This window comes from Agelaius phoeniceus, chromosome 7 (assembly GCF_051311805.1).
Source record: "Agelaius phoeniceus isolate bAgePho1 chromosome 7, bAgePho1.hap1, whole genome shotgun sequence".
NCBI classification, from domain to species: Eukaryota; Metazoa; Chordata; class Aves; order Passeriformes; family Icteridae; genus Agelaius; species Agelaius phoeniceus.
The window spans coordinates 30,958,588-30,983,234 of NC_135271.1; the positions used below are offsets into that span (position 1 = coordinate 30,958,588).

Below are 24,647 nucleotides of genomic sequence, written 5' to 3' on the forward strand. Positions count from 1 at the left end.
TTGCACCACTGTCTATGAAGTTGTTGTACAATTGCACTGTCTATGAGTTGTACAATTTATTTTTGGTAAAGTCACCAGAGAAGGGCCCATTCTGGGGATAGGCAATGTTCCTTATGTTATCCTGAACTAGAACTCTCCTTATCCTGTCTTCTTAGTCTTCTAACGTCACTGATACCAATTGAACTTTTCTGTATCCACATTGGTTTAAGAGCTTCTCTTTTAGTTGGAGATTATTTTTTTCCATATAACAGTATCTAGTTGACCAAAAAAATCCTTTTTCAGCCTTTAGTATGTGAAGACATGTCTTAAAACAAATAGAAATATCTTTTCTCTCCTTCTGAATGCTACATCCTGAGACCAACTGCCAGAAGTTACTGATCCCATTTCCCGTATTGACAGTGTTGTGATTTTTTGAAACATAAAAATTGAAAGTCCTAAAGAACTCTCTTTTTTCTGGGGACATCTTTTTCCTTCAGACAGAAAGGGTATAATTCAAGGCACACGAAGATGTGTTCTTGACATTTCATTTAAATATTTTATGAAATTGCTACTTCAAGATATTAGTTACTGCCCTTTAAGCCAATATGCTGCAGCTGATAGTATATCTGTTCCTAGTTTATTTTTAAATAAAAAGTAAATAATTAGGCTTTAAAAGAGTAGCAAATTAGTCTATGTTACTTTGCAGAAGTAAGCTACCTGTATTGAGCATAGTCACTTGCCACCTCTCACATGTGGAGGCAGTAATTTATACCTGCAGGGATGGAGGGTATATAAATTGCTCTGGTTAGATCTGTTAAATACATTTGGACCATCACTTTGAGGACAGCTGCATGTGTTTTGCATAATGCATCATTCTTAAAATTCACATTGTGAAGTTGTTTAACTGTAACAAAAATACCATGAAAATACAGTAGAAAGGCTGGCAATATAAGCAAATCTTGGTTAACATTACTCCTGTTTTGGTAGAGAGCTGAAGAGTCATTGCTCATTGTGACTTTTTAGTAATGCTTAGTGCCTGTCTTCTTCTTAGACCATAATTAATACTTCAGAATAGTACAGTAAATATTGCTGTTGTGTTAAAAATATATTGGTTTGTGTTTGAATGTAATCCCTCCTGTTATTAAAAGTAACATTTAAGTAATGGAAAATACCTGAAAATTTACAGAAATTTTATTTGCTAACTTTTGGCTGGTTATACTCCCATAATCTTATTGCTCCTTTGAGAGATGATTAAATATAAATTGGGGGAAAAATACAGACAACCTGTTCTAATTTTTAAGTAGGGTAATAAACTTCAGAATATTTTCTGGTGTTACATGGTGTTAAATAATTTCCAATTTAGTAAAGACTGCAAATTTTCATTTCATCTGGCTTAACCAGTTACATGTTAAATGACACATGAAAATGCTTGCTTGTTATGGAATCATCAGGAGAACAATCAAAATTGTCCTTTTGCATCTAATGCTAGCAAAAATGTAAGCAGTAATTGAATCAAAACTGTTTTGCATTTAAGTATCATAGGTTGATCATTAGATAATCTAGATATGAGATCACTTGCCTGTAACATAAGCTTATAAATTTTGTTTCAGATCTTTGAGGAGATCTGTAGTGCATCCTGAGATCACAGAGTCATTTAGCCACATTATGCTCTTAGGCCTTTACTTGAAAGGGGATTTTGTATTTAGGATTTGTTATAACTCTGTATTGTAGTATTATGTGTTGACTCCTTTCTGCTTCTCAGTACAGAATTAATTGTTTTGTGTATCTTGGTAAGACATTAATTATGCACTTCCATTTTAGAGTAAATTTGTCATGTGCTCTATGTGATTCTCTCCTATTACATTGCTTATCACTGTTTCTGCATTACTTTGACAGTAATGATATTAATTCATATAGTCAAATGGAAGAGGTTCTGGTTTTATGAGGCATGAGGAAATGCAGAGCTGCTTGAGATTAATGAACTAAACCAGTAGTGAATTAATACAACATACATACAAGTGATCAAGCAGATTTATTTAAAACATAGAAATGACTTGCTAGGGTTTGTTACCAACAGGTGTCTTTACCACTGCATTGTTTGCTTTAAAAAAACATCTCCAGCTTCTGGTATTGATGAGACAAAATGATCTACAGCTTTGTAACAATCAGGAGTATTGAAGCTTTTTCTGCAAACAGGTGTCAACTGTTTTGAAACAGACTGAAGATGTTGCCTGAGGCATTCCTAATAAGGACATTTTTTGAATTTAGCTGAATTTACTGTGGTCTCTGATAGGAATGTAAAAGCAGACTTTTTGCTCTGAAGTTATTGTTATAAAAGTGGCTGGTTTGGCAGTGTCTTGTGAGTGAATGGTGGCTTGGTGCTTCAAGTAACATGGAGTACATGAGTCTAAACAGTGTCCTGGTTTTCCATCATTCTTCCCCTTTTGTGGCCTAAGCCAGAACTAAAAAGTAGTTTCAATTTTGTGAGTTCTGTTTTCTACTGAGCAAAGTAATTCTATTAGTCTTATGTGAAAGGAATAAATTTAAATATATTTAAAGAAAAAAAAATTATTTGAAATAGAGGTTGCCTTTTTAGCCCTGGAAAAAAATCTCTTTGAAACCTCTCTTCCAACTTCTTTGTAGACATGAGAGAGGATTCTTTAAGAGTGTAATGCAAGTCCCCACCTTTTGGAAGCAGCTCTTATTTCACGAGACAGCTGTTTCTAGGAGCAATGTTTTATTTGGTTTAGATGATGGAATCCTTCTTCTGCAGCTTCAGCCATTTCAGTTGTATTCACTTCCCTGTCACCTGTTCAAGTGCTCCCCAGTTCCTCCATGGTAGCCTGTATGCATCCTTGTCCCTGCGTGCAGTTTGGATGAGGGGAGCAGAGGGAGCTGGCAGGGTTTGTGACTGTGGCTGAAGAAATGCATCATAGCAGGAGCATTCTGTTCTGTATGGAACAAATAAAAATATTTTCAGGAACTTTTTCAGGCTGAAGTACCAACAATGTGTCTGGGCTTTACTGGACAAGTAAAGACAGCTCCTTTCCTGAGGCAGTCTATTTCTAAGGCAGACATGGAAACAATGGGTGAAAAGACGTCATGAAAGGTTTTGACTTGGTTGAAGTTTATTCATCCTTGTAGAAATTTGGGGAACTGGAGTGAAAATAAGCTTGGAACAAAAGGGAAGAGCTTCAGAAATTGTAGCAACAAAACTTGGATTGGATGTGTATATGGCTGTTTGGGAGCATGGCTGCATTCTGCTGTGCCTGTGTATCCAGGATGATTTTCCAGCAAGGCAGAGGTGAGAAGAGAGATGCTTGTAAACATACCAGGCTTGATCATAGTGAGAACCAAGAAACACATGGCTAGTTTGGGATTTTTGTCTTGTTTGTACCCACTAGTAAAAGAATTGTGATTGTAGAAAGTTTTATCTGCACTTGTGAGGAAGAAGTGAAAAGAAGACTGGTGATGTCAATGCATGTATATTGTGTCAAAACCTTTGAAATTTGGTGGTGAAAACATAAGCCTCTGAAAGGCCTATTCTTTCTAATTAAAAAAAACCAAGTTTTAATTGGTAGTAATCAAGTCTTTCAGGCCAGGAAAGCTATCTACTTTCTTCCAGCAACAAGTAAGAGAGGCACACATCGTGGCCCTTTATGTCACAGGAGAATTATGCTACATACACAGAATATGTCCAGTGCACTTTGGAGAATTGCTGGAATTTATTGCATGTGTTTCAGAGTTTATTTGGCTGCAGACAACAGCCAAATTAAAATTATTAAAATATAGCATTTATTGTACAGTAATTTTGTGCAGAAAAGATCACAATCAGGACCAGACTGTTCCATATTAATTCATGCAACCTGTTTTGTTAATTCAAGCTGCCCTTCTTCCCCAGTGCTCCTCAGATTAGCCCCAGGCCTAATGCAGCTTTAGATGGCAGCAGCCTTGTTTCTGGTTGATGTCCCTACCCTGTGCTCCTCAGCCTTTCTCCCTCCACGTCTGATGGGACCTGTGTGTCTCAGGTGATAAAGGAGCAACCCCTTCTGCAGGAAACTGTGGTGTGTTGTAGGTGCCTTGGATGGCTTGGATGCCTTGGATGTAGGTGCTCTGAGCAACCAGATCTAGTAGGTGGCATCCCTGCCCATGACAGGAGGGTTGGAGCCAGATGATCTTTAAGGTCCCTTCCAACCCAGACATGGTGTGATTCTGTAATTCTGTTTTCAAAAGGTGCCTCTAGGATGCCACTGCCCTGCAGAAGGTGTGGTGAGTGGATGCAGGTAGAAAGTGGTGGGCTGATGGGTAGCAGTCTCTAGGCTGATAGGATGTTTTCAGACTGTGCAGTGAGTTGGTGGCCTACAGCCAGAAAACAGACATTGTTATTGGCTTACTGCTGTTAGTTGTGTGCTATTTTAATACAAAGTACACTGTATTTTTAGATAAAAACTAATAAACTCCTAAAAAAAAAAGTGTTTCCAAGTATGAGAGAATAAAGGTTTGTTTTTCAGAAGTAAATGAACAAAATCCAAAGTGACTATATCTGTGTACAGCTCTGTGTTTTGTATGCCTTTCTCCAAAATGTGGTGGTCAGTAATGACAGCTTTAGATTGCTGTGAAACATGCTGTGCTTCTAATAGAGTTAGATTTGTGAGGAAATAGAACAACGGAAAACAATCATTTATTGGGTTGTGGCATAGAAACATGGAAAGAGTGACTTTGAATCTTAATGTTTTCAATATGATGTCCAAGTTGTGCTCTGTGCTCCAGAGCGCTGTCTCAGGACTCTCTGAAAGACGATATTTGCTAGAGCAGTCTGGGCACTTTGTAATGCTGCGGGGATACCTCAGGTTTCATAAAAAGGAGCAAATTTTCTGTATTATGTTAGTTTTTAAGGGGATCTGTGGTTTTAGGGCTTTCAGTTCACTGAAAGTTCTGATAGGTCATGTCATAAACTTCGTATTTTGAGTGTGTTTTACTGGTGGTTCAGCTTTGCAAAGTCACCTAAAATACTCACTCTTTTTCTTGAGAAAGACAAACTTTACTGTATCTGTATTTCTGGAAACCTGTAATTCATAGTGTAGACAAGGATCTGGGAATGACAATATTCAACCTTGTAAACATTGGCATTGGTCTTTTTAACTGAGAAGTTAATCCACATTAGAGTAATGTGTTACTAAATGTCTACTAAATGTTACTAATGTCTACTAAAACTACTGTTTTAGTAGAAGTATTGATAAAGTGTCGGGGATATTGTTTTAGGTCATCTAGCATGGTCTGCATTTTTTGATAGTGCTGGTAGATGTATTACAGCAGGAATTGGAACATTTGTTTCTTATGTTTCTTGCTGTTGCTTGGACTGTACAAAGTCCAAGTACATTGCCAGCTTACCAGCTGTGGAGACAGCTCATTTTACATTTGCTTTAATGGCTCTTCTTTTAACATGTAACATACATCTAAACCCAGAGGAGATTCTGCTAGGAAAAGAACATAAATGTTAAATGTTAGGTCCCAAAATCTGGTAGTAAAAGGCCTTTCTCAGGCAAATTTCCTCCCTCCATTGCCTTCAGAGTATTTGGGGAAGTCAGTTGACTGTGATACAAGACTGCTCTGAATTCCAGTAAGAAAAAAAAGATGCAGGGTAACTTTGTAAGACATGTCTTGAAAGAAACGATTGCTTGCTTCTCAGATTCTGACAGGATGTGATGATGGGTGCTTTTTTCACCTGATCTGAGTGTTTTCTATATGTTACAGACCCAGAAGGCTGATGAAATAACTGCAGTCTTGTGAGGCTCTTTCAAATTTCTTGAAAATTTAGATGGTGTGGTCAAAAAAACCCTCAATAATTTCACTGAGATGTGGTTGAATCAGTTTTCTGTTCTGGTCAAATCAGAAAATGAGCAGCAAAATTCTGTATTTATAATAACAGGAATGGAAAGGGCTCTATGAAAGCTTCAGAACCACCAGATTTTATCTGAAAAAGATGCACTCCTTTATCAACAACTTCTGAGATGCAATAAGAATACAGGTGTTGGAATTCTGAACTGTGGTAAACTTGAACTTTAAATGGGAGGAAGAAGTCTCACAGTCTATTAGATTTCTGCAAATTTTGTTGAGGTTGGTTGGCATTTGCTGTAAGAGAAATCTGAATTAGTGTCCCTCATCTCTGGGAAACATATACTGTGAGTTCAAGCTTTATATCATGCAAGAAGTATTAGGTCTAGGCAAAACAATAAAAAGTGTAATTTTATTTTCTTTTGTTGGGATTTATGTGAACCCTTTCAAGGAGACCACACATCTTTCTCCTTCCTCATCCCCTGTTTCTCTTCCTCATATGTGCGTGGTTTCTTATCTGGAACTTAAGTCTCTTGGGTTTATTTTTTGGGTAGTTTGTCTTTTTTGTTCATCAGATGGATACTGCATGCAATTGGTTCTCAGGTTTCTTAGTTACTAATCTGTGCAAACAGTCCAGATTCTCTGCATGATAACTGACTTTATGTCTGAACAAGTCTATAGACAGTGAGGGACCACTGAATTATTTGTAGCCAGAAATTGCAGAGAAAAGGAAGATGCAAAGAGAACAAGCAGGAGAGTCACGTGTGAATTCAAAGCTGAATTTGTGGTTTCATGCACTACATCATGCAAAATGTAGTGCTAATGAACTTGAAAAGTACGGTTTTGCACTACTGTCTGTAAATCACAGCTCAGAAATCCAGTGTTACCATTCTTGTCTAATTTCTGAATGTGTTAGAGTTGAGAAGCAAGCAGTGGAGTAGCATCAGCTAAAATCTGGGATGGTGCTATGATTCAAGATGCACCTAGGTAATTAACAGGCTGTCTGGAAGAAGCAAAATGGTTCAATGGGAGAGGCAGTTCATATTGCAGAATACCAAATATAGGCATTCTGTAGGTATGTTTTGACCCTGAAATGACAAATCCGAGATGTTCAGATGGTTCAAAAATGTACTTCTAGTACTTCTAGTGACTTCTAAATAACAAAATACTGGATGTACTGTAGTTTTTAAGTAAAATTGCTATTGTTTTTTCTGCCACCATATAAAAGTTATAATTACTTGATTGTTTTATTTTTCAGTTTGACTCTAGCAGAGTACCATGAACAGGAAGAAATTTTCAAGCTTCGATTAGGACATCTCAAAAAGGTATGTTTCTTTAATCGTGGCCAAACCCATAAAAATTAGTACTGTTAAAATGAAGAGATGGGCTATTGAGAACTGTCTGAAAAAAACCCCAAAACTAAAAGTGCTGTATTACTTTATGCCTAATAGTGGCCTTCCTTTTGTTTCTGTTCATGCAACTTTTCATAAACACTGGGATTACGGGGGAGCAGTAATGAGTCCATCCAGTGTAACACTGTCCAGGTTCCTTAAATCCCTCTAAGAGTGCTGCTGACAGTGATGATGCCACTGATCCTGCCCTTCCCTTTCCTTCTGAGCTCTTGTTTCACAGCTCAGTGAGCCAGCCAAGTTTGATGCATGGGCTTTTTATTTTTGTTTTTTGGCCTTTAAAGAGGTCCAATTCACAGCATTATACTTCTGAATTAATATAACATTTTCATCCTTTGCAGTATGTACTTCAGTTGCTATCAGTTAGCATATTACCTATCACAAGAGAACATAATTTTCCTACTTTTATGGAAAATCTATTCTCTATGTCCTAAATTATTTCTGCAGTCAGATATTTTACTCCTGTTTTTGACTTTCAAAAAAACCTTTTTCTTGAACCCCATCATTCTAATAAATCTGTGTAGTGAGATAATTATTATATGAAGAAACTATTGCTCATTCAAGCAAAGCATTTCTGCAGACAGAAATATCTCAACAAGAGTGAAAGTAAAGGACTTATATGTGCTGAGTAGTAGTTCCTGAGTTGTTGAGTCAAAACAGGTCATATGTTTTCCCCTTGAAATGTTGCAAGTCTGTTTCAGTCCTGTTCTCTTTAAATGTACAAGCCACCTGTTATAAATCCTACTATAATAAACTGAACTGGGCCCCTTGAGAAAGCTGCAGCTGTTTCTAAAGAAACAGTACAGAAAGGTACTTGAATCTGTAGTAGGAAATCTGCATATAATTTGCTGGCACTGGTGAAGTAGACTGCCCACATTGTTCTTCATTGTTAATGGTTTAGAAACTCCAGCTTCACATGAAATTCTGTAGGTTTTTTTTCCCATGCTTTAACTTTATGGAAATCTAATGGGGATTTCAAATGATAGATGAAATAAACTGCTACAGGATCATTTAACACTGGAATTTTGGTTTCACCTTGAGCATCAATGCTGGAGTACTTTGCAAAAGATGGAAATTCCTGGACTAAATGCCAGGGGCAATACAAGTGTTATTCTTAGCAAATCATACTTGACTATATCTGAAGAAAATAATAAAAATACATTCTTACATTATAATTCTTATGTGTGATACAGATTTTGTCATTAACTAAGAACACCAGTTTTGTTACCTTGATTTTACATGGCTGTATTTCTTCCCTGAGCCTCTTTGCTATTTACATTTCTTTTCTTCATTCCTTCAGCATATGCTGTTTTGCTGACTGCTCCTCTTCCTTTTCACTCTTGAGATGCTTTCCTGGTGCTCTTATTTTTGGTGCCCTGTACATGCTGCCACCACCAGTTTTCTTTTCCTACTGCTACCCAGGAAATTCTTTTCCAGCTAGTTGCTTTGGTCCTGGAGAGAGGCTCTTGTTTTCTCACTTCCTTTTATATAGCAGTGACCTGAGGCAGCTAAGCTGGTTTATTCTTGCTTAAAGGTATTCACAGCCTGAGTGTCCTAAATAACAGCTGGAAACAATGCAACCAGCCAGTTCTCTTTGGACTAACATTGGCCTATGAACCACATTTTGAGAACCACTGAATTGCATAATATATGAACAAAAAGGTCCAAAAGAGGCATAACTGATGGATTTTTTTTTGTTAGCCTTTGGGAAGAACATAGACAATTGTGTGTATAAGTGTGTGGCCTTTTGTGAGGGGGGAAGGACTGAAATCCTTTATAAAGGACTACTGGGTTATGAGGAACTGCCTATCATTTATGGGTATTTAGCAGAGAACTGCAGGGATGTGTGTAAATATAGAAAAAAAGAGTTTAACATTATATAAACAGGAAAAAACTCAACTCTTGACACTGTATGTTAGGAAAAATAAATGGTCCACCCAGATCTGCTGGCAGATCATTGCTACTTAGTCCAGCTTTTAAATTATTAAGAATTTGATTTTCATTTCCTCCATGGAGGTTCATCTCATGTCTTGTTTTGGGATGAGAAGTTTTTTTCATCACTTATGGGGATGGTTTCAGGGTATTCACTGAAATCCTCTAGTCCAGACTCCTCAGTTCATTGGATATGTGGGCATTTAATTTTAGATCATACAAATACAGTTGTTGCTTCAGGATATGGGTTTATGAAAATGCTATATCATTATTTACTCTCTACCTTGTTGACTTGTGCCTCCATCCCCTTGTGCCATGCCTTGTTGCCCTGTTGCTTTTACCAGCACCACTGGGTTGTACGGTCAGAGAATAAATTGGATTGGAGAACTGATCTAGCTGCTTTCAGAAAGCAAATATGTAATTTTTTTTATGATTGTTTCTTTTTTTTCTTTTCTTTCTTCTGATATTTTTTTCTTAAAGAAAAGATTGATTAGTATTCCAGTTTGGTATACCATGTGGCTGTGCAAAAGGCTGTGCCAAAATAACAAGAGGTGGTGACGGGTGCTGCTACTAAAAAAATATATATCAGATGCCAGGCCTTTTTCCTTCTCAGCTGAAGTAATTCCATAATTATGAGCTTTCTGATATGGACTAATTTTGTCTGCCCTTTCCTCAAATTTTCAAGTTCTAGAGGCACTAACTCTGAAACCAATATAACCCTGTCTACACTATCTTTCAATGAGTATGTTTCTCAGTTTGAGTATAGATACATAGGTTTCCACAAATTAGGCATCATGAAATCTTTATGATTTTAGAGGACCTGAATAAATAATTATTTCATTGTTTCCTAATGCGTAGAATAAAGATGAGATAAAATTAGGTGCTGAAATTACTTAAGGAACGTGCTCCTACCTGACATGCTTCTTTTGAAGTTGCACTTAAAATCTTATGCAATACTCATTCTTTGTTTGCAACTTTAATAAGATACAAATGGAATAAACTTTTCTAATTAGATTGGTTTTGGTGTCTTGTATCAGCACCTTAAGAATGTTTCTGCTGTAATGATGTGCTCTTTTATTCTTCTACTTGATTTGCACTTCAGTCTTAAAATATTTTACATGTCTTTTCTTAATCTGTTGGTTTGTACAGAATCTATAATTGCCCGTATCTCAGGTTTTTTCTCTTTTTTTGTACATCAATTTCAGACCGCTTCCCAGATAATTTATCTCCTTGGCTGAGGTACAAAACCCAGCTGCCTCTCATTTGAAATACCATCCCTACAGTGCAGAACAAAACCATGAACATCCCATTACCTGTGGGTTCATGAACAGAAAAATTTCTTGAAACAGGCTTTTGCCTTATCTTTCTGAATTTTTCTGCCTTTAAGAGAAAAGCAGTGCTTTCTTCTAGTTCAGCAAGGTTTTGTAATGTAATGTTCCTCCATCACCACTAGTATTGATGCAGGGGTAAAAATACCCTTTTCAAATGGGAAGTAAATGAGCTTTTATATTTTCTTCTTTTCATTTGCAGGAGGAAGCTGAAATACAAGCAGAACTTGAACGTTTGGAAAGAGTTAGGAATCTTCACATTAGAGAACTGAAAAGAATAAATAATGAAGATAATTCACAGTAAGAGTCTTTACTGTCTTAATTTTGCATGTCTGTTTTTAAAGTAGTTCTCTAGTACCACATTTGACTTTAGAAGAGAGACTTGTTCATTATTTCTTTTTGCATTTCTAAGTTTATCTATGTATTTTAAACACCAATTTATTTAACCTTAACTAAAATTTCTTACAATTTAGTAAATTTATCATTGTTTTTGTTGAATATGCAAGAAAAAAAACATGCTTACGCAGCTTATAGTGAAGAGCTGAAACTTCCTAGACCCTATTATTAAGTTAAAAAAAACAAAAACCACTTGTGTGATAACTTAATGCAGTTCACTTAGTTGATAATAATGCAAGAGGTTTGATGCACCAGCAGCAATATTGTGCTGCACTTAAAGTTAGTTTTGTGTTTACAGCTCTGTGCTTTAACTCCTACCAGGTATAGGTACCTAGCAGGAAAAAGCCATATTATGTTGTTACTTTGTATTTCACCTTGAATGGCAGTGTATCACAATGTTAAATTGCTACATAATATGAACTGCTACTGTGTAGTTTTGAAAGAAATAATTACATCACTTCATTAAGTCTGTTTTCCATCATGACAAATTCAGACACAGTTTCACCAACACTTTCAGCTGGCACTGTTGCTTGAAGGGAACTGGTTCTGCCTCTCCCTGGCTACTTAGCCCTGTTTTCTTTCACATGCTTGCAGTGGCATTTCTGTACTGAACCAATGCTGGAAATCAATCCAAATTAAAACCACCTCCTGTGCTTTATTTTTCTGGATTAATTTTAATCCAGGATCAATTTCCTGGTCTAGATCTTTGCCCAGTTGCAAAAATACTTATGCTGCCATGAGGAGAGAGGGCAGTGCAAGGGTGGAATGAGCCAGGGGGAAGGACTTGATGGGACTGGACTTCTCTTTCTGCACCAGGAAATATTTATGAAACAGTAGCCTTAAGCCTTCAGTCTTTATTTTTTACTTTTTAGACACAATAGAATTGTGCACACACTAAGGCTTTTAAATATTAAAAGAAAAAGGTGTGAAAGTGTTCCTCACTGTTCTGATGGTACCTACCATGCAGTAATTCAGAAATTATTTGTTACCATGTGGTTTTAGTGCTAATTGATAGCTAAACTGTTCTGTGTTTTGGGTATAAAGAATAATGGGTGTTGATACTTACATCTTAATGGCAGAGTATTTTCTTTTTTAAAAAATCCATATTTTAAAATAAAAGTATACAATACTATTTTAAAATAAATGTCCTACAACAAATAAACAAGCAGGTTAAATGACAACCTTTATAAATCTTCAGTGTTTGCATTAGAACAAGTTTAAGTTTTTTTAAAAAAGGGTCCTTCAGCAATAAGGAATAAATGGCACAGAAAAATGACAGGCTTTGACTGAAAATACTGCATATGTGGGGCAGAGAATGTCCAAATTACAGTCACAATTGAAAAGAGTTACAGGACATGGACAAGCTTCAGTCCATGGTGCAGCTTCACTGCTCATCATCTGCTAACCCATTTTATGGTACAGAATGGAAAGCTTTAAACTGTGTGTTCATGTTTTTGTGGGAGTTTGGACAAGTATTTACCAAGTGGCCAAGCCATAGCTTATAGTCCTCATGTAGAAGAGAGAAGCAATGGAGAAATAATTTAGGTCTGTAGCCCCTGCTGTCTTTCCTAGCATGTCTTGGTGATGTGGCTGTTTGGTAAGGGAGAGAGTTCTCAGCAAAGCAACTGCTGGGTCCTGGCTCAAATCCTGTTGGGATTCCCACTTCCAGATGTACTGTAAAGCTAAGCCCCTTTTCTTCCTGTTCTAGCAACAAGTCCACCTACCCTTGGGTGGTGAGCCTGTATGTCTGCAACTGCTCTGGAATAATGGGACAAGTTGAGAGTGCAGGTTAGGGCTGCCCTGGAATAATGGGACAAGTTGAGAGTGCAGGTTAGGGCTGCCCTGTCTGGCTCTGGAGCCCACATGATGTTGGGGTGCAGGTTCTGAGCCATGGAGAGCCACAGAGAGTAGCACAAGCAGTGGAAAGGGGGTGTTAAGATTCACAAGATTGGCCTACTGGAGGTACACATCTGATAGAAAGACCATTAAAACAGAATTGGGCTACTGGTCACATGACATCAAGTGCCTAATGATGCTGCTTCTACATTTGTTTTTCTTCTACACTGAATACGTTATTTACTGTTTATGGTTTCCTTAAAAAATATTTAGCATTGAAGTATGTATCTTTCTAGTGAATAAAAAGGAAAGTTTTATTTCTGAAAGGGGCACAGTAGGCAAGAACATCTTCTCTCAAATACTCAACTACCTATGACCATACTTCTAAAACTGTAGAGAATACAGAAGGATAGGAGGAGCTATTGGCAGACTGGCCCTAAATTCTTCTTTAAAGTTTTCTATGGAATATAACTGGCAGCTTGCCTTAGATTCTTGGCTTGTCTCATTGCTGTACTTAGAATGTTATGAATATTCAGATCCCTTCCCTCTGATTGGATGGAAGAATGTATTTTGTCTTCTATATATTTTAGGAGAGAGAGTATGGTCCTTTTTCTTGGTCTGGCAGTATCATTTTATATTTGGAAGAAGTGTTTTCATTTTGCTTTTGCTTAAGTGTGAGCAGATAGTCAATTTTTTCATGTGTTTTCCCCATATTGCTGCTTCTGATTTGTTTTATAAAACCAATTTTTTTTAAAGGCAGTAATATACATATCTAGTCATGTTTTGTGTGAAATTGGAAGAATGTCCTTGTTGTCTGTTTCAGAAAGTTGAAACGTGAGTCTTCTCTAAAATTTGGCACAACAAAGAGAGACCCATGTATCACATGTTTAAATTTAAGCAAGCTTTTCTTATCTCCAAAAAAAATTGAGAAAAATAACAAAATGTTTGCCAGGATTGATTGTTTTGATGATGTTGTTGTGTTAGTTATGTGTAAACTAAATAGTCAAAAGGTATTGGTCGTGTTGTACACAGTTGTGTCATAAGATTTCTTGTGGTGTAATATTGCCCAGCATATTATATGTTGTTTCTAAAAAGAAAACTTTGTTTGATGAGTAATACTAAGAAATTTGCATTTTAGATGCTACTTGTTTACCTTAAACAGAATAAAACCTTTTTTTTTTCTTTCAAGATTTAAAGATCACCCCACATTGAATGAACGGTATTTGTTACTCCATTTACTTGGCCGAGGTGGCTTCAGTGAAGTGTACAAGGTAGGGTTTGTTGAGTCTGATAAATATAATTTTTGAGCTATATACATTTAATTTGGGGGGGGTTGACAAAATGGGATCTAAGTGGAAAGACTGTAATGGGTTGATCAGGCTTCAATTAACCTGTGGAGGAGAGGTAGCATGACAGTAGCCTTGTCAATAGATTTGTGAATTACATGCCATCTTTTTTCCTCACTTTACTGGGTGTTATTTTTATCACCTTTGGTTATAACTTTGCCATATTCATGCATTTCCTTTTTTAGGCTTTTGATCTTTATGAACAAAGATATGCTGCTGTGAAGATTCACCAGCTTAACAAAAGCTGGAGGGATGAAAAGAAAGAAAACTACCACAAGTAAATACTAATTACTTACACTTCATATGCCAAGCTTAATAGCATTTTGTTGATTGTTGAAGGCTAATGTATCCATCTTCTTTTAGACATGCCTGCAGAGAGTATAGAATACACAAAGAACTGGATCACCCCCGAATAGTTAAACTGTATGACTACTTCTCCCTGGATACAGATACGTAAGTAGAACTTGGCAGGGATTTTAGTGCTGTATATTAGATAAACAGAAATGAAGAGTATTTGAACAAAAATAACATATGTTCTTGCTTTCAGCCAAAACATTTTAAAAAACCCCATACTAGTTTCAGAATTTTGTCTGCTAAATATTGCAGGCTTTCTGTAAGGTGATGAGAAGAGAGTGTTTTGCAACACCTGACTGGCGTCAAAAGGCTGCCATACCTTGGACAATTTTCCAAGACTAAATGGCATCAGGAGCATTACTAGCCTTAGGCCTAGCCCCTGGTGACTGGGCTGCACCTCTTTGCATGAAATTGTGACATCTTAAGGGATAGTTAAGGCATTTTGATTTTGAGAAATGTGTCTACTATAAATAAAGAGGTTTTTCTTAATTTCTCATCCATATGGATGCATTTTCTCTTTTAGTATGAATGTTCTGATTTACATGAGTTTTCATGAGCTAATAGTTACACCATGTGTTCTATGAACAATTTCATTCATGTATTTTAATATTCAGGCAGCCATTCTTAAACTTGTCAGAATGAAACTAGGTTGTCATGTCTGTTTCTGATTGTGCAGTATGATACATTCTTTCATTTTGTGTCTCTAAATTCTACCCTAGGTTTTGCACGGTTTTAGAATACTGTGAAGGCAATGACTTGGATTTCTATCTCAAGCAACATAAATTGATGTCAGAGAAAGAAGCTAGGTCCATTGTAATGCAAATAGTAAATGCACTACGGTATCTCAATGAGATCAAGCCCCCTATTATACACTATGATCTTAAACCAGGTAAGTGAGAAATGTTATGATTGAAAATGTAATTTAATTTTTATCCTTTATTTTGTTTGTAACTCATGCCTGAAAATGCCAGAGTTATCTTCTGTGTGTCAGGTTTATTGCAAACAACTGGAAAAAGTATGCACTTTTCTTCAGAATTTCATCGCCAGAATCACCTGCCTTTTCTGTGAAAAATGTTTGTTACAACTTTTCTACTTTGCATTATTTTGATTTGAATTTGTAGGAAAAAAAATCCTACAGCTAATAGATACATGCATTGGTAGCTAGCAGTATAAACAGATAAGATCATTAGATCATAAGATCAAGTAGGCTCAATCCTGTCTGGTAATTGTGGGATGCTGATGTGTAATTAATTTTTCTCATATTTTTTTTTAAACTTGTAAATATGTAATCAGTCACTTTCAGGATCCCAGCATAACCATTCCAAAGCAAGGCTTTACAGACAGTTTTCTTTACAATGAATAATAAATATATTTATAAACAATATCTGTCTTGATTCCATTGTCTTTGTTTCACCATCTTGCATGAATGATGCTTATATTCTTCATGTGCTTTAATCTGTTACACTTCCAAGTTTGGGGTTTGTAAAGTAATTCTTAGTGCCAGGCTGTTTACTTTCTGTTCTGTAATAAACTGCTCACACAGGTTTATTTTGTCTTATGAAATTGTACAGAATGAATTCTTAGTCTCATTATTTTTTGTTCTCAGAGGAACTTCATCAAATAATTTTTATATCAAGAATTATTGTACAACTTTAACACGTGGAGTAAGATTTTGCTGTAGGATTGCAGCAATTTCTTGGCACAATTTTGTGGCATATGCAAACCATGAAAACTGTAGTGTAGGGTTCTTCTGGCAGAAAAATAATGAGACTTATTTGTAACTGGTATGTGGCTGCATTCTGATATTTCCTCACTCCATTTTGGTGTTTCTTTGCTGACCAACCAGCTCCCAGATGAGAGAGCCATTTCAGATCATCATGGTAACCTGGAGAGTTGCTGAAATTGCACAGAAATTTATCACAGTCAAGTTACTCTAGACTTGAGGATGTAAAGATTATGTAAATATGCCTCAGTTGGTTCAAGCATGGTGCTAATAACACCAAGACTGTGGGTTTGGTCATGGGTGCCTTTTAACCCAGGCTGTTTTGTGGTTCTGAGTCTTTGATTCGGTAAAATTGTCACTTCCTCTCATGAAGTTAGATGCTCTTGAAAATTGAACCTGGTTTTGAAAATAAAGCATTCTGTTAGCTTTTTTTGAAGTCATTTTTCTTTTCCCCCTGAATAGGTAATATCCTTCTTGTAGATGGAACAGCATGTGGAGAAATAAAAATTACTGATTTTGGTCTGTCCAAAATAATGGATGATGATAGCTATGGAGTGGATGGAATGGATTTAACTTCACAGGGAGCAGGAACTTACTGGTAAGCCCTGGTTTGATTTTGCTGTTTAGACTCTGGATCATTGTTCAGATTTTATAAATGTAGTCTTATAGAGCCAATTTGGAGAGACAACTAGGACTAAAAATATTAACATGGATGGCAGACAGAGGTGTTGGTGCAGTACTGTGATGTTGATATTCCCAAATATTAGAAGAGTCTAACTTAAAAAGTAAAATAAGAGTGTGTGTGTTATTTATTTATAAGTAAATATGTATAAATAAATGTGGAGATGATCACTGTGATTTAGAAACATGGTAACCTCTGAAGAGGCAGGTATTATTTCTTTGGCTGCTGGTGGTTGAAGATATTTGACAGAGACATTTGATGATTAAGTGTGGGTGCTTAGTACTTGAAAATTGTAGAACAGGTATTGCCAACAGGTAATGTCCTTAGGACAAAAGAGTATTCACTCTTCCTTCCTAAACATTAATGACAGCCCAGCAGCTGGGATTTATTTTTTGTGTACTTGCATGCTCATCCAAAACACTGGAGTTTTACAGCTGCCAAAGCATAGGTATGACAATAAGCATGTCATTGCTTACAGAAAATCTGTTTTTAGACTCTCTAAAGATGCAGATTCTTCATGGCAGAGTAGCTCTTTCAGCCTGGGTATGTGCTGGCTGTGTCAGTGGGTGGATTAGAAATCCTTTACTGGGCAGGTTGTTACAAGTCATTTGCTCTACAGAGAAGCCAGTGTCATTCCCATTTGCTTTGCACCTCTTCCCATATTCAGGGGTTGGATGTAATAAAGTTTTTGCCTTTTCCTTCAGAGTTCTTAGTAAAGGAAACACATACTCTTCCTCAAATGCCACTGTGCTCATGCTGTGAGAAAATGATTACTCGAGTTGAAGCATTTTAGAAGTGTTAGGCTTTTGCTACTCTTTTTAATACTTTACCTATTTAAACACCAGTTTAAATGTTTTATTTTAGGAATATATATCAGAAGAATTTTGGCTTTTGGATTTCATCTAGAATGCCTCAGGCACTAGTGGTGCTGGAAACTTAGAAGTAAAAAAAGATCTGTAATCATTATAGATTCATGATGAGTCTCTGCGTTTCTAATTCATGCTTTCTCTGAGCCCAAAATCTTCATTAGGCAGGGAAAAACTTAGAGTGAGTTTGAGCTTGGGAATGAATCTGTTCAGAGTACATTGCACAAACTGTCTGCAGTATAGCCCTGGGAGGGATTTCCTCAGTCACTGGGCTCAGTTACCTGCCTTCCCAGGCAGTTAGGTTATGTAATCTCTTGGTAAACTTCTAGATGTTTATAGTAAATTTAGTTAGTGTTTTGTCCCCAGTAATCTGATTTGAAATGTCTTCTGTAACCTCAGTTCTCTGATCATTAGAAATCTAATCCTCTAATTTGCAGGCTGTGTATATTTGTGGCCAGTTTATACTTGTTTGTTCCTGTGCTAACATTGTCCTCCCTCAAGTAGGTTGTGGCCCCCTCCTAGTACTTGCACCTTGGTGTTTTTGTAGCCTTCACTTTTTTGTTCCCTCTGAACTATAGGCTATCCATTCTTCAGATCATTTTAGTAACATTCATTGCATTTGTATTACTTTAAGATCACTTGTCTTGATTGTTGTAATCAGAATTGTAGACAAGTATTCCAGAAGAGAGTTTGTGATGCTGTTCAAAATTGTTGCATTTTTTATCTCCCTTTTTCTGCTTATTTCTATTTCTACAAATATTTCTTCAAAGTTTCTCCTTAAGTCTTATTGTTGTTGACAGCAGAGTGCCTGTTCTGTAGTTGCCGTAATAGTTGTTTTGCATTTTTCAATTTTAAATATTACAGTCAGTAATACTTGACTGCCCTTAAATTAATATATATGGAAGGTTTTGTTTGTTTTTTAAAAGAAGTTCCATTTCATCAGTTATTCTGTAATTCAGGAATGGCATGGGAACTTCCTCAACTTTCATTAAGTAAAGTTCTCTTTCTGCAAAATACAGGGACAGAAATAACAATCACCTTTGTCTATCATACACATCTCTGGGTAAAGTTACCATTTTTACTAAAAACTTGGTTAAAGGATCTTTAAGCCATATCTGCATTTTCTTTGTTCCTAACCAGGTCTTGCTAAAACGCCTTATTTGGCTTTCATCTTTTCTTGCTTTGATAGGTGGCTTCATATTTAACCTGGGGTCCTAATTTAAAAAGAAATTATAATTGGCAGTTTAGGTAAAAAATGTTTGCATTTGTGCATGTGTTAAATAGACCCTCTATCTGACTAACTGTATAGAACTGTAATATCAGTTTTGGTGGGTTGCTGGGTGTTGGAATGCAGATTGTAGGGCAGCTGTACAATTGTCAGAAGCTCAGAGATGTGTAGGTGAGGTGTTTGCACAGTTGGATAATTGAGCATGTTCTAGTGATGCCATACTTACAGACTGAAATGCCTGTTTTGTTTTCCAGGTACTTGCCTCCAGAGTGTTTTGTAGTTGGCAAAGAGCCACCAAAGATTTCTAATAAGGTTGATGTGTGGTCAGTTGGAGTAATCTTTTTCCAATGCCTTTATGGTAGAAAGGTAAGGAAAGCTTTAGAAAATCTAAAGAGTTTTAGTGTAGGTGCCTATTCTCACTAGACTGTAAAGACATGAATCTACATGGAAAATGATTTGTGTTACTTTTTGGCGGTGTACACTGATTTTGCAAAATATTAGAAAATCTTGCCTGTAACTTTTTTATTTGCAGAATAGTTGGCAGTTTGTATACTGCAACAACTTACTATAGGATAAATATTTATGATATCAAAGTAATTGGATAAATCTCCTGAAAAAAATTCATGTGCTTGTTTTGCAGCCATTTGGCCACAATCAATCACAGCAAGATATCCTACAAGAAAATACAATATTAAAAGCCACAGAAGTTCAATTCCCTGTCAAACCTGTTGTAAGCAATGAAGCCAAGGTAACTTTTACTATAATCTCTGAGTAAAACATTCATCTTGAAGGATTCAGCTGTAAAATTGTTGTTAACCCAAGAATGCTGTAGAACATAATAACTATGTAGAAAAACGTACTTGAGAAGCTAGTATGTGGATGTTTTTATTTAAGCAGTCTTATTCTGGGACTTCTCAAAATCATGTACTTCAAAGCAAAACTATATATATATATTCCAGAAATTTGCAAGTGGTTTTTAAGTAGGCCACCTCAAAAATGGTCTGCTTTACTTTTTCTCAGAGGACCTTATGTGTCTCATTCAGGCTGTCTTACTGGAAGTTCTTGTGAAATGCTGCTGCTACAGTAGCAACTCTTTCTGGAAATAGGGGGTTTTATTCTCTGCAGCTAGAAGAAGTATTTGACTATCAGGTGCCTAAAGGATATGACCTCTAATACTCTTCCCTTTGAAAGGTCATAATGTGTGGGTATTAACTTATATCTGAGTTTAGAAACATGAATTTTTGAGATTAGGAATCTAGAAGATAATTTGATGCTGATTCAGGAAATAAGACTGCCAAAATAGTTCTCTGCCACAAAGGTGTCAATTCCTCTACACAGACTGGCTATTCAGAAACAGATTGAGGTGGTTTCCCAAATGATCACTGATGTGAGCATCTGTAACACAAATCCAATTCTGTGAAAGTGGAAGAAAATATTATATGTTACTTGCTTGTAAAAACTGTCCCAATTTTTGAAAGATATATTCATGACCAGATACAATAGATGTGCTCTTTGAGAAAAAAATGCCAAGATAGTAGAATGCTTATTCAAGTTTCAGCGACTAATTAAACATATTTAGATTTGGGACACACCAAAAATTTAGGAACATTAAGCTTCTAAAGATTAAAAGGAAAAGAAATATATTTCTAGAGGCAGTAGCTTCCCAACAAAATAAGTCTTTTGGATACATAAACTTGCTGTTACAAGTGGTGGTATATTTCTGTTAATTATATTTTCTAAAAGTAGTGTTAGTGAGAGAGTTGCATTTAAAGTTATGAAAAACTGGTTGAAGAATTGTAGTTAGAATTGGGGTTTTTGTTTGCTGTTGGTTTTTCACTGGCATTTGAGAAAACTGTCCCTTGAATGCAATTGACAAATACACATCATGTTACTGATACCTTTACGTAATAAGAGTTTATATCTGTGTCTTTTAACTTTGCCTTTCTTTGTCACGAATAGTTTTTATACAGAGGATGTTAGGAAGGAGTAGGCAGTTCAGCATGGAGAATTGGCAACTTTTTGCATTATCTATGTATTTGCATGGTCTGTTTGTTTGAATGACTGAAATAAACTTCTAGTATTCTCCACTCATATTAACCATTGTCATGATAGCTGTGAGAGGGAGGGAGAAATTATTCTCTGGTGGAAATGCTATAAAACAATTTCAGACTAACTTCTTAATGTAGACCATTTACAATGACTGTATAGAATCCAAATTGTTTCTCAGATTTATAGGCCTGGCAGTTGGAAAAGAACAGCTTGTAAACTGAAATTCTGATTTGGAAAACACGGAGATTAAATAAATATGGAACCTCAAATGACATTGTTAGTTAGTTTTCAGACTGTAACTGTCCTTTGATCCTCCTCACTGTTTCCTGTTTTGTGCAGTGGTGTCCTTTGCTTCACACTAGTGTGGCTGCAGTGGCACAAAACTGTGAAGTATTTTAAAAACATTTCAGACACAAACTGTTACTCTGAGGATCTTGAGAATAACTGTTTACAGTTCATTTGTTTTGAAGGATTTACTGTGAAGAATTTGATTAAAATCTGTAATATCCAAGAACATGTGAATATCTACTAACAGATGTGCATAATTTTTATATTGTACCTTGTCCATGCTGGATATGCAAATGTTAAAAGTAAATTCTAGCATGATTCTTTGGAACTTGTATCACAGATTTTCTCCTTTAATCTCCAGATTTTAATTGGAGCAAAGAACAAACAGCTGAACAGATTTATCAAAGAAGACATATGTAATTCTTTTAAATTAAGTTCTAAATTAAGTAATGATGTGCTAATCAGTTCTGTAGCAATAATAAGGATTTTCTATCATTAAATGTTGAAGCCCAGGCTCTCAGGAGACCAAATGTTCTGTGTGTGCTAGACATAAAACTTGACAGAAACTTTCAGCGTAAAATGATTGGCATAGGTCGTATGGACCTAGATGTAGGGATGACATAGTGAATTTAGCTACAGAGTTTTTCAATTGATTAGTTAATTTTAAGCAGGTGTGATTGAGTTTTTCATGGGAAGAGAGTTTCAGCAAGGTAGTGGTTTCCTAAATATTCTTTACTTAATGGCTATTGAGCATGGCAACCATCAATGTCAGCTTCATGTTTTGCTCTACCCTGTCATGGCACATGTGGAAATGCTTGTTTTCAAAATTCAGCTAAAGCATTGAAATTCTATCTCTGCATCATCCACCTATTCTTCCCCACTCAATGGTTTTAGAAGCTCGTTGGAGAAAGTAGAAAGGTCTCCTTTTTCAATCCTCTGACACTTGCTCCTGGTTTTTATTCATCTGTTCACATAAAACATGCAAAAATCTAATTGGGTGAGGTGCTAATGTTTTACTTGTAAATATAGTTCCTAAACATGGAAATAAATATTTGAAGTGTGATTATTTGAAGCCAGATTTTTTCTTTCAGCCGTGATGTTGCATTTCTTCAGTGGGCTCAGCAGCAATATGTTACATGGTCATTTGAATTATTTAAGAAAAAGAATTTGTTTAGAAACTAGTTTATCCAGGAGGACTTGCCTATTTGCCTGAAAGCAAATATAAGTATTTGGAATGTTACTGTAACTTTGTACATTTCTTTTCTAGGCCTTTATCAGACGCTGTTTAGCATATCGAAAAGAGGACAGATTTGATGTCCACCAGCTGGCTAATGATCCTTATCTTCTCCCTCATATGAGGAGATCAAATTCTTCAGGAAACTTGCATATGACTGGCCTAGCAGCATCCCCTACACCACCTACTTCAAGCATTATTTCGTACTGAAATTTCTCCAGCTGAGGAATGGGATGATACTTTTGTTTAGTTTTCAGATGCAGACTTGAGCTTGAAAGCATTTGAATGTTTTTACACAGGACAAGTTTGATAACTGTGTTTTCAGACTGAAGTCCTCCTACATAGTGTCATTTGTATGATTGGAGTGGATCATGGACTGTGAATAAATGTGCCCTTCTGAGAAACACCGTTAAACATAGAAGGATGACACTTCCTGTTACAAACTAACAGGTATACTGTGTTTAAGACTGAAGAAAAGGTTTTTAGTTTTTTTCTGGGGAACATTGTAAATAATCTTTTTAATACTTTAAAGTACATTTGGTGGATACTGGAAAGTTCTAACATGAAGGGTAGTTTTTCATTATTTAAATAAAAAAGGGTAGTGAGCAAACTTAAAAACACAGGAAAAATTTTGTGCCTGGTTATGAAGTAAATGAACTGCCATCTTTCGAAGACATTGATCTTTCAAAACCAAAGTGAGGAATGTGAGATGGTGAAAGATAATGTTCAGCATCAGATTTTTCAAATAAAATTAGAGTATTTTATTTGGCTACTCAGGCTTGTACCTCCAAAAATGTTGTGGTGTTCCACTGAATTTAGATTGGAAGGGTGATATGGAATTCCTGGTACTTACTTCTCAAATAGATTGCTAATTTTGAAATCCATTCGGTTTTTTTTAAATACTATACTTGCTGTGGTATTGAAACTTGTGAAACCTTCCAGGCTTCTAATAAAAGCAAGCAACAGTATGAAACCAAATGCAAACAGGTCATGTATAATGTTCTATGCAGGAATAATGATAAATTCCCTTCTAGCTCTACTGTAAATTGTTGTACAGACGTCACATTTTCAGTTAAATTTCAGCAACTTATTCCTGTACAAATGTTTAAAGTATGGCTTTTTCTAATTGGATATTGTATTTTTTTTAAGTCTCCCTCAAGGCGCTTTTAATTGCTGCTAAATGACGTTGCTTTTACTTTTACAAGAGTCAAATGACCTCCTTCAGGTGCGAGTCAACTGTACGAGAGCTGGAGCACAGGCAATCGTTATCAATCAAGGCATGTACAGCAGATCTGTGTTGGCAATTTACAGTACAGTTCCTTCAGTCCGTTCGCTGCGTTCTCGTCCCGCAGAGCGCATCAGTAATAGGTGTAGAAGTTGCTCATGGTTATTCTCTATTTCTGGAAGTTCCTATCAACAAGGAAATGTTTCTTGTGGCTTGTACAGATATTTTAAAATGTGAAACATTTTCTAACTGCCTTGTATGGTAGAAACTTATTTTTCAGAACAGTGTATCTCTCTCCTGTTCACTATTCTTTTTACTATCCCATTCTTGACGCTGAATACCTATATGTAATTTTGTCCATGTTGCAGAAAGAGGAGGCTGTATTACCACAGGTTTTCATTTAGTATTGTACAGTTAAACTGTTGCTCTTGTTTCTGATGTTGCAAGCCATTTTGTTTTCATTGTATATAAAGAAATGTTAACTGTCTCTTTAAAATGCTGCTGAAATTGTAGAGAATGTAGCCAAAACAGTAATAAACAACAGGCAGTTGAAATTTCAAGGTTTTCATTGTGTGCTTTTACATTTCAGCATAGGGTAAATCACATAACCATATCAGTGAGCACAAAAATATTTAAAGCAAACTTCTTAATTACAAACAAAAGGCCAATAATACAATAATTAATTTAAGTAGCATTGGAGGTGAAAGTGGAAGATTCATGAAACTTAAAACATCTGTCATGATGAGGTAACCAAAACTTCATTTGATTGAATGGACTGCACAGTAACAACTTGTAAGTATTTCAGTGGTTCTTTTTAAAATATTGAGCTGTGGGATAACATTAGCTCATAGAATTATTAGAAAATTAGACTCAAACAGAATACTGAGACTCCATCCTTTCCACTCTCTACAGCACAAGTCTGAGTGCAGAATTCAAG

General features: G+C 36.1%; 1 protein-coding gene across 4 annotated transcripts in view; it reads left to right on the forward strand.

Annotated features, from left to right (window-relative positions):
- TLK1 (tousled like kinase 1) overlaps positions 1–24,270 on the forward strand; it is a 69,246-nt gene extending 44,976 nt beyond the window's left edge. For all 4 annotated transcript variants that reach the window (XM_077181414.1, XM_054636179.2, XM_077181415.1 and 1 more), the window contains exons 12-21: positions 7,073–7,139; positions 10,686–10,783; positions 13,905–13,986; positions 14,247–14,338; positions 14,425–14,514; positions 15,135–15,304; positions 16,601–16,736; positions 19,169–19,280; positions 19,555–19,662; positions 22,519–24,270. In XM_077181414.1, the coding sequence (XP_077037529.1) occupies positions 7,073–7,139; positions 10,686–10,783; positions 13,905–13,986; positions 14,247–14,338; positions 14,425–14,514; positions 15,135–15,304; positions 16,601–16,736; positions 19,169–19,280; positions 19,555–19,662; positions 22,519–22,695 (1,132 nt within the window). In that variant the 3' untranslated portion in view covers positions 22,696–24,270. The remainder of the gene's footprint in view (positions 1–7,072; positions 7,140–10,685; positions 10,784–13,904; positions 13,987–14,246; positions 14,339–14,424; positions 14,515–15,134; positions 15,305–16,600; positions 16,737–19,168; positions 19,281–19,554; positions 19,663–22,518) is intronic.
- The last annotated feature ends 377 nt before the right edge of the window (positions 24,271–24,647 follow it).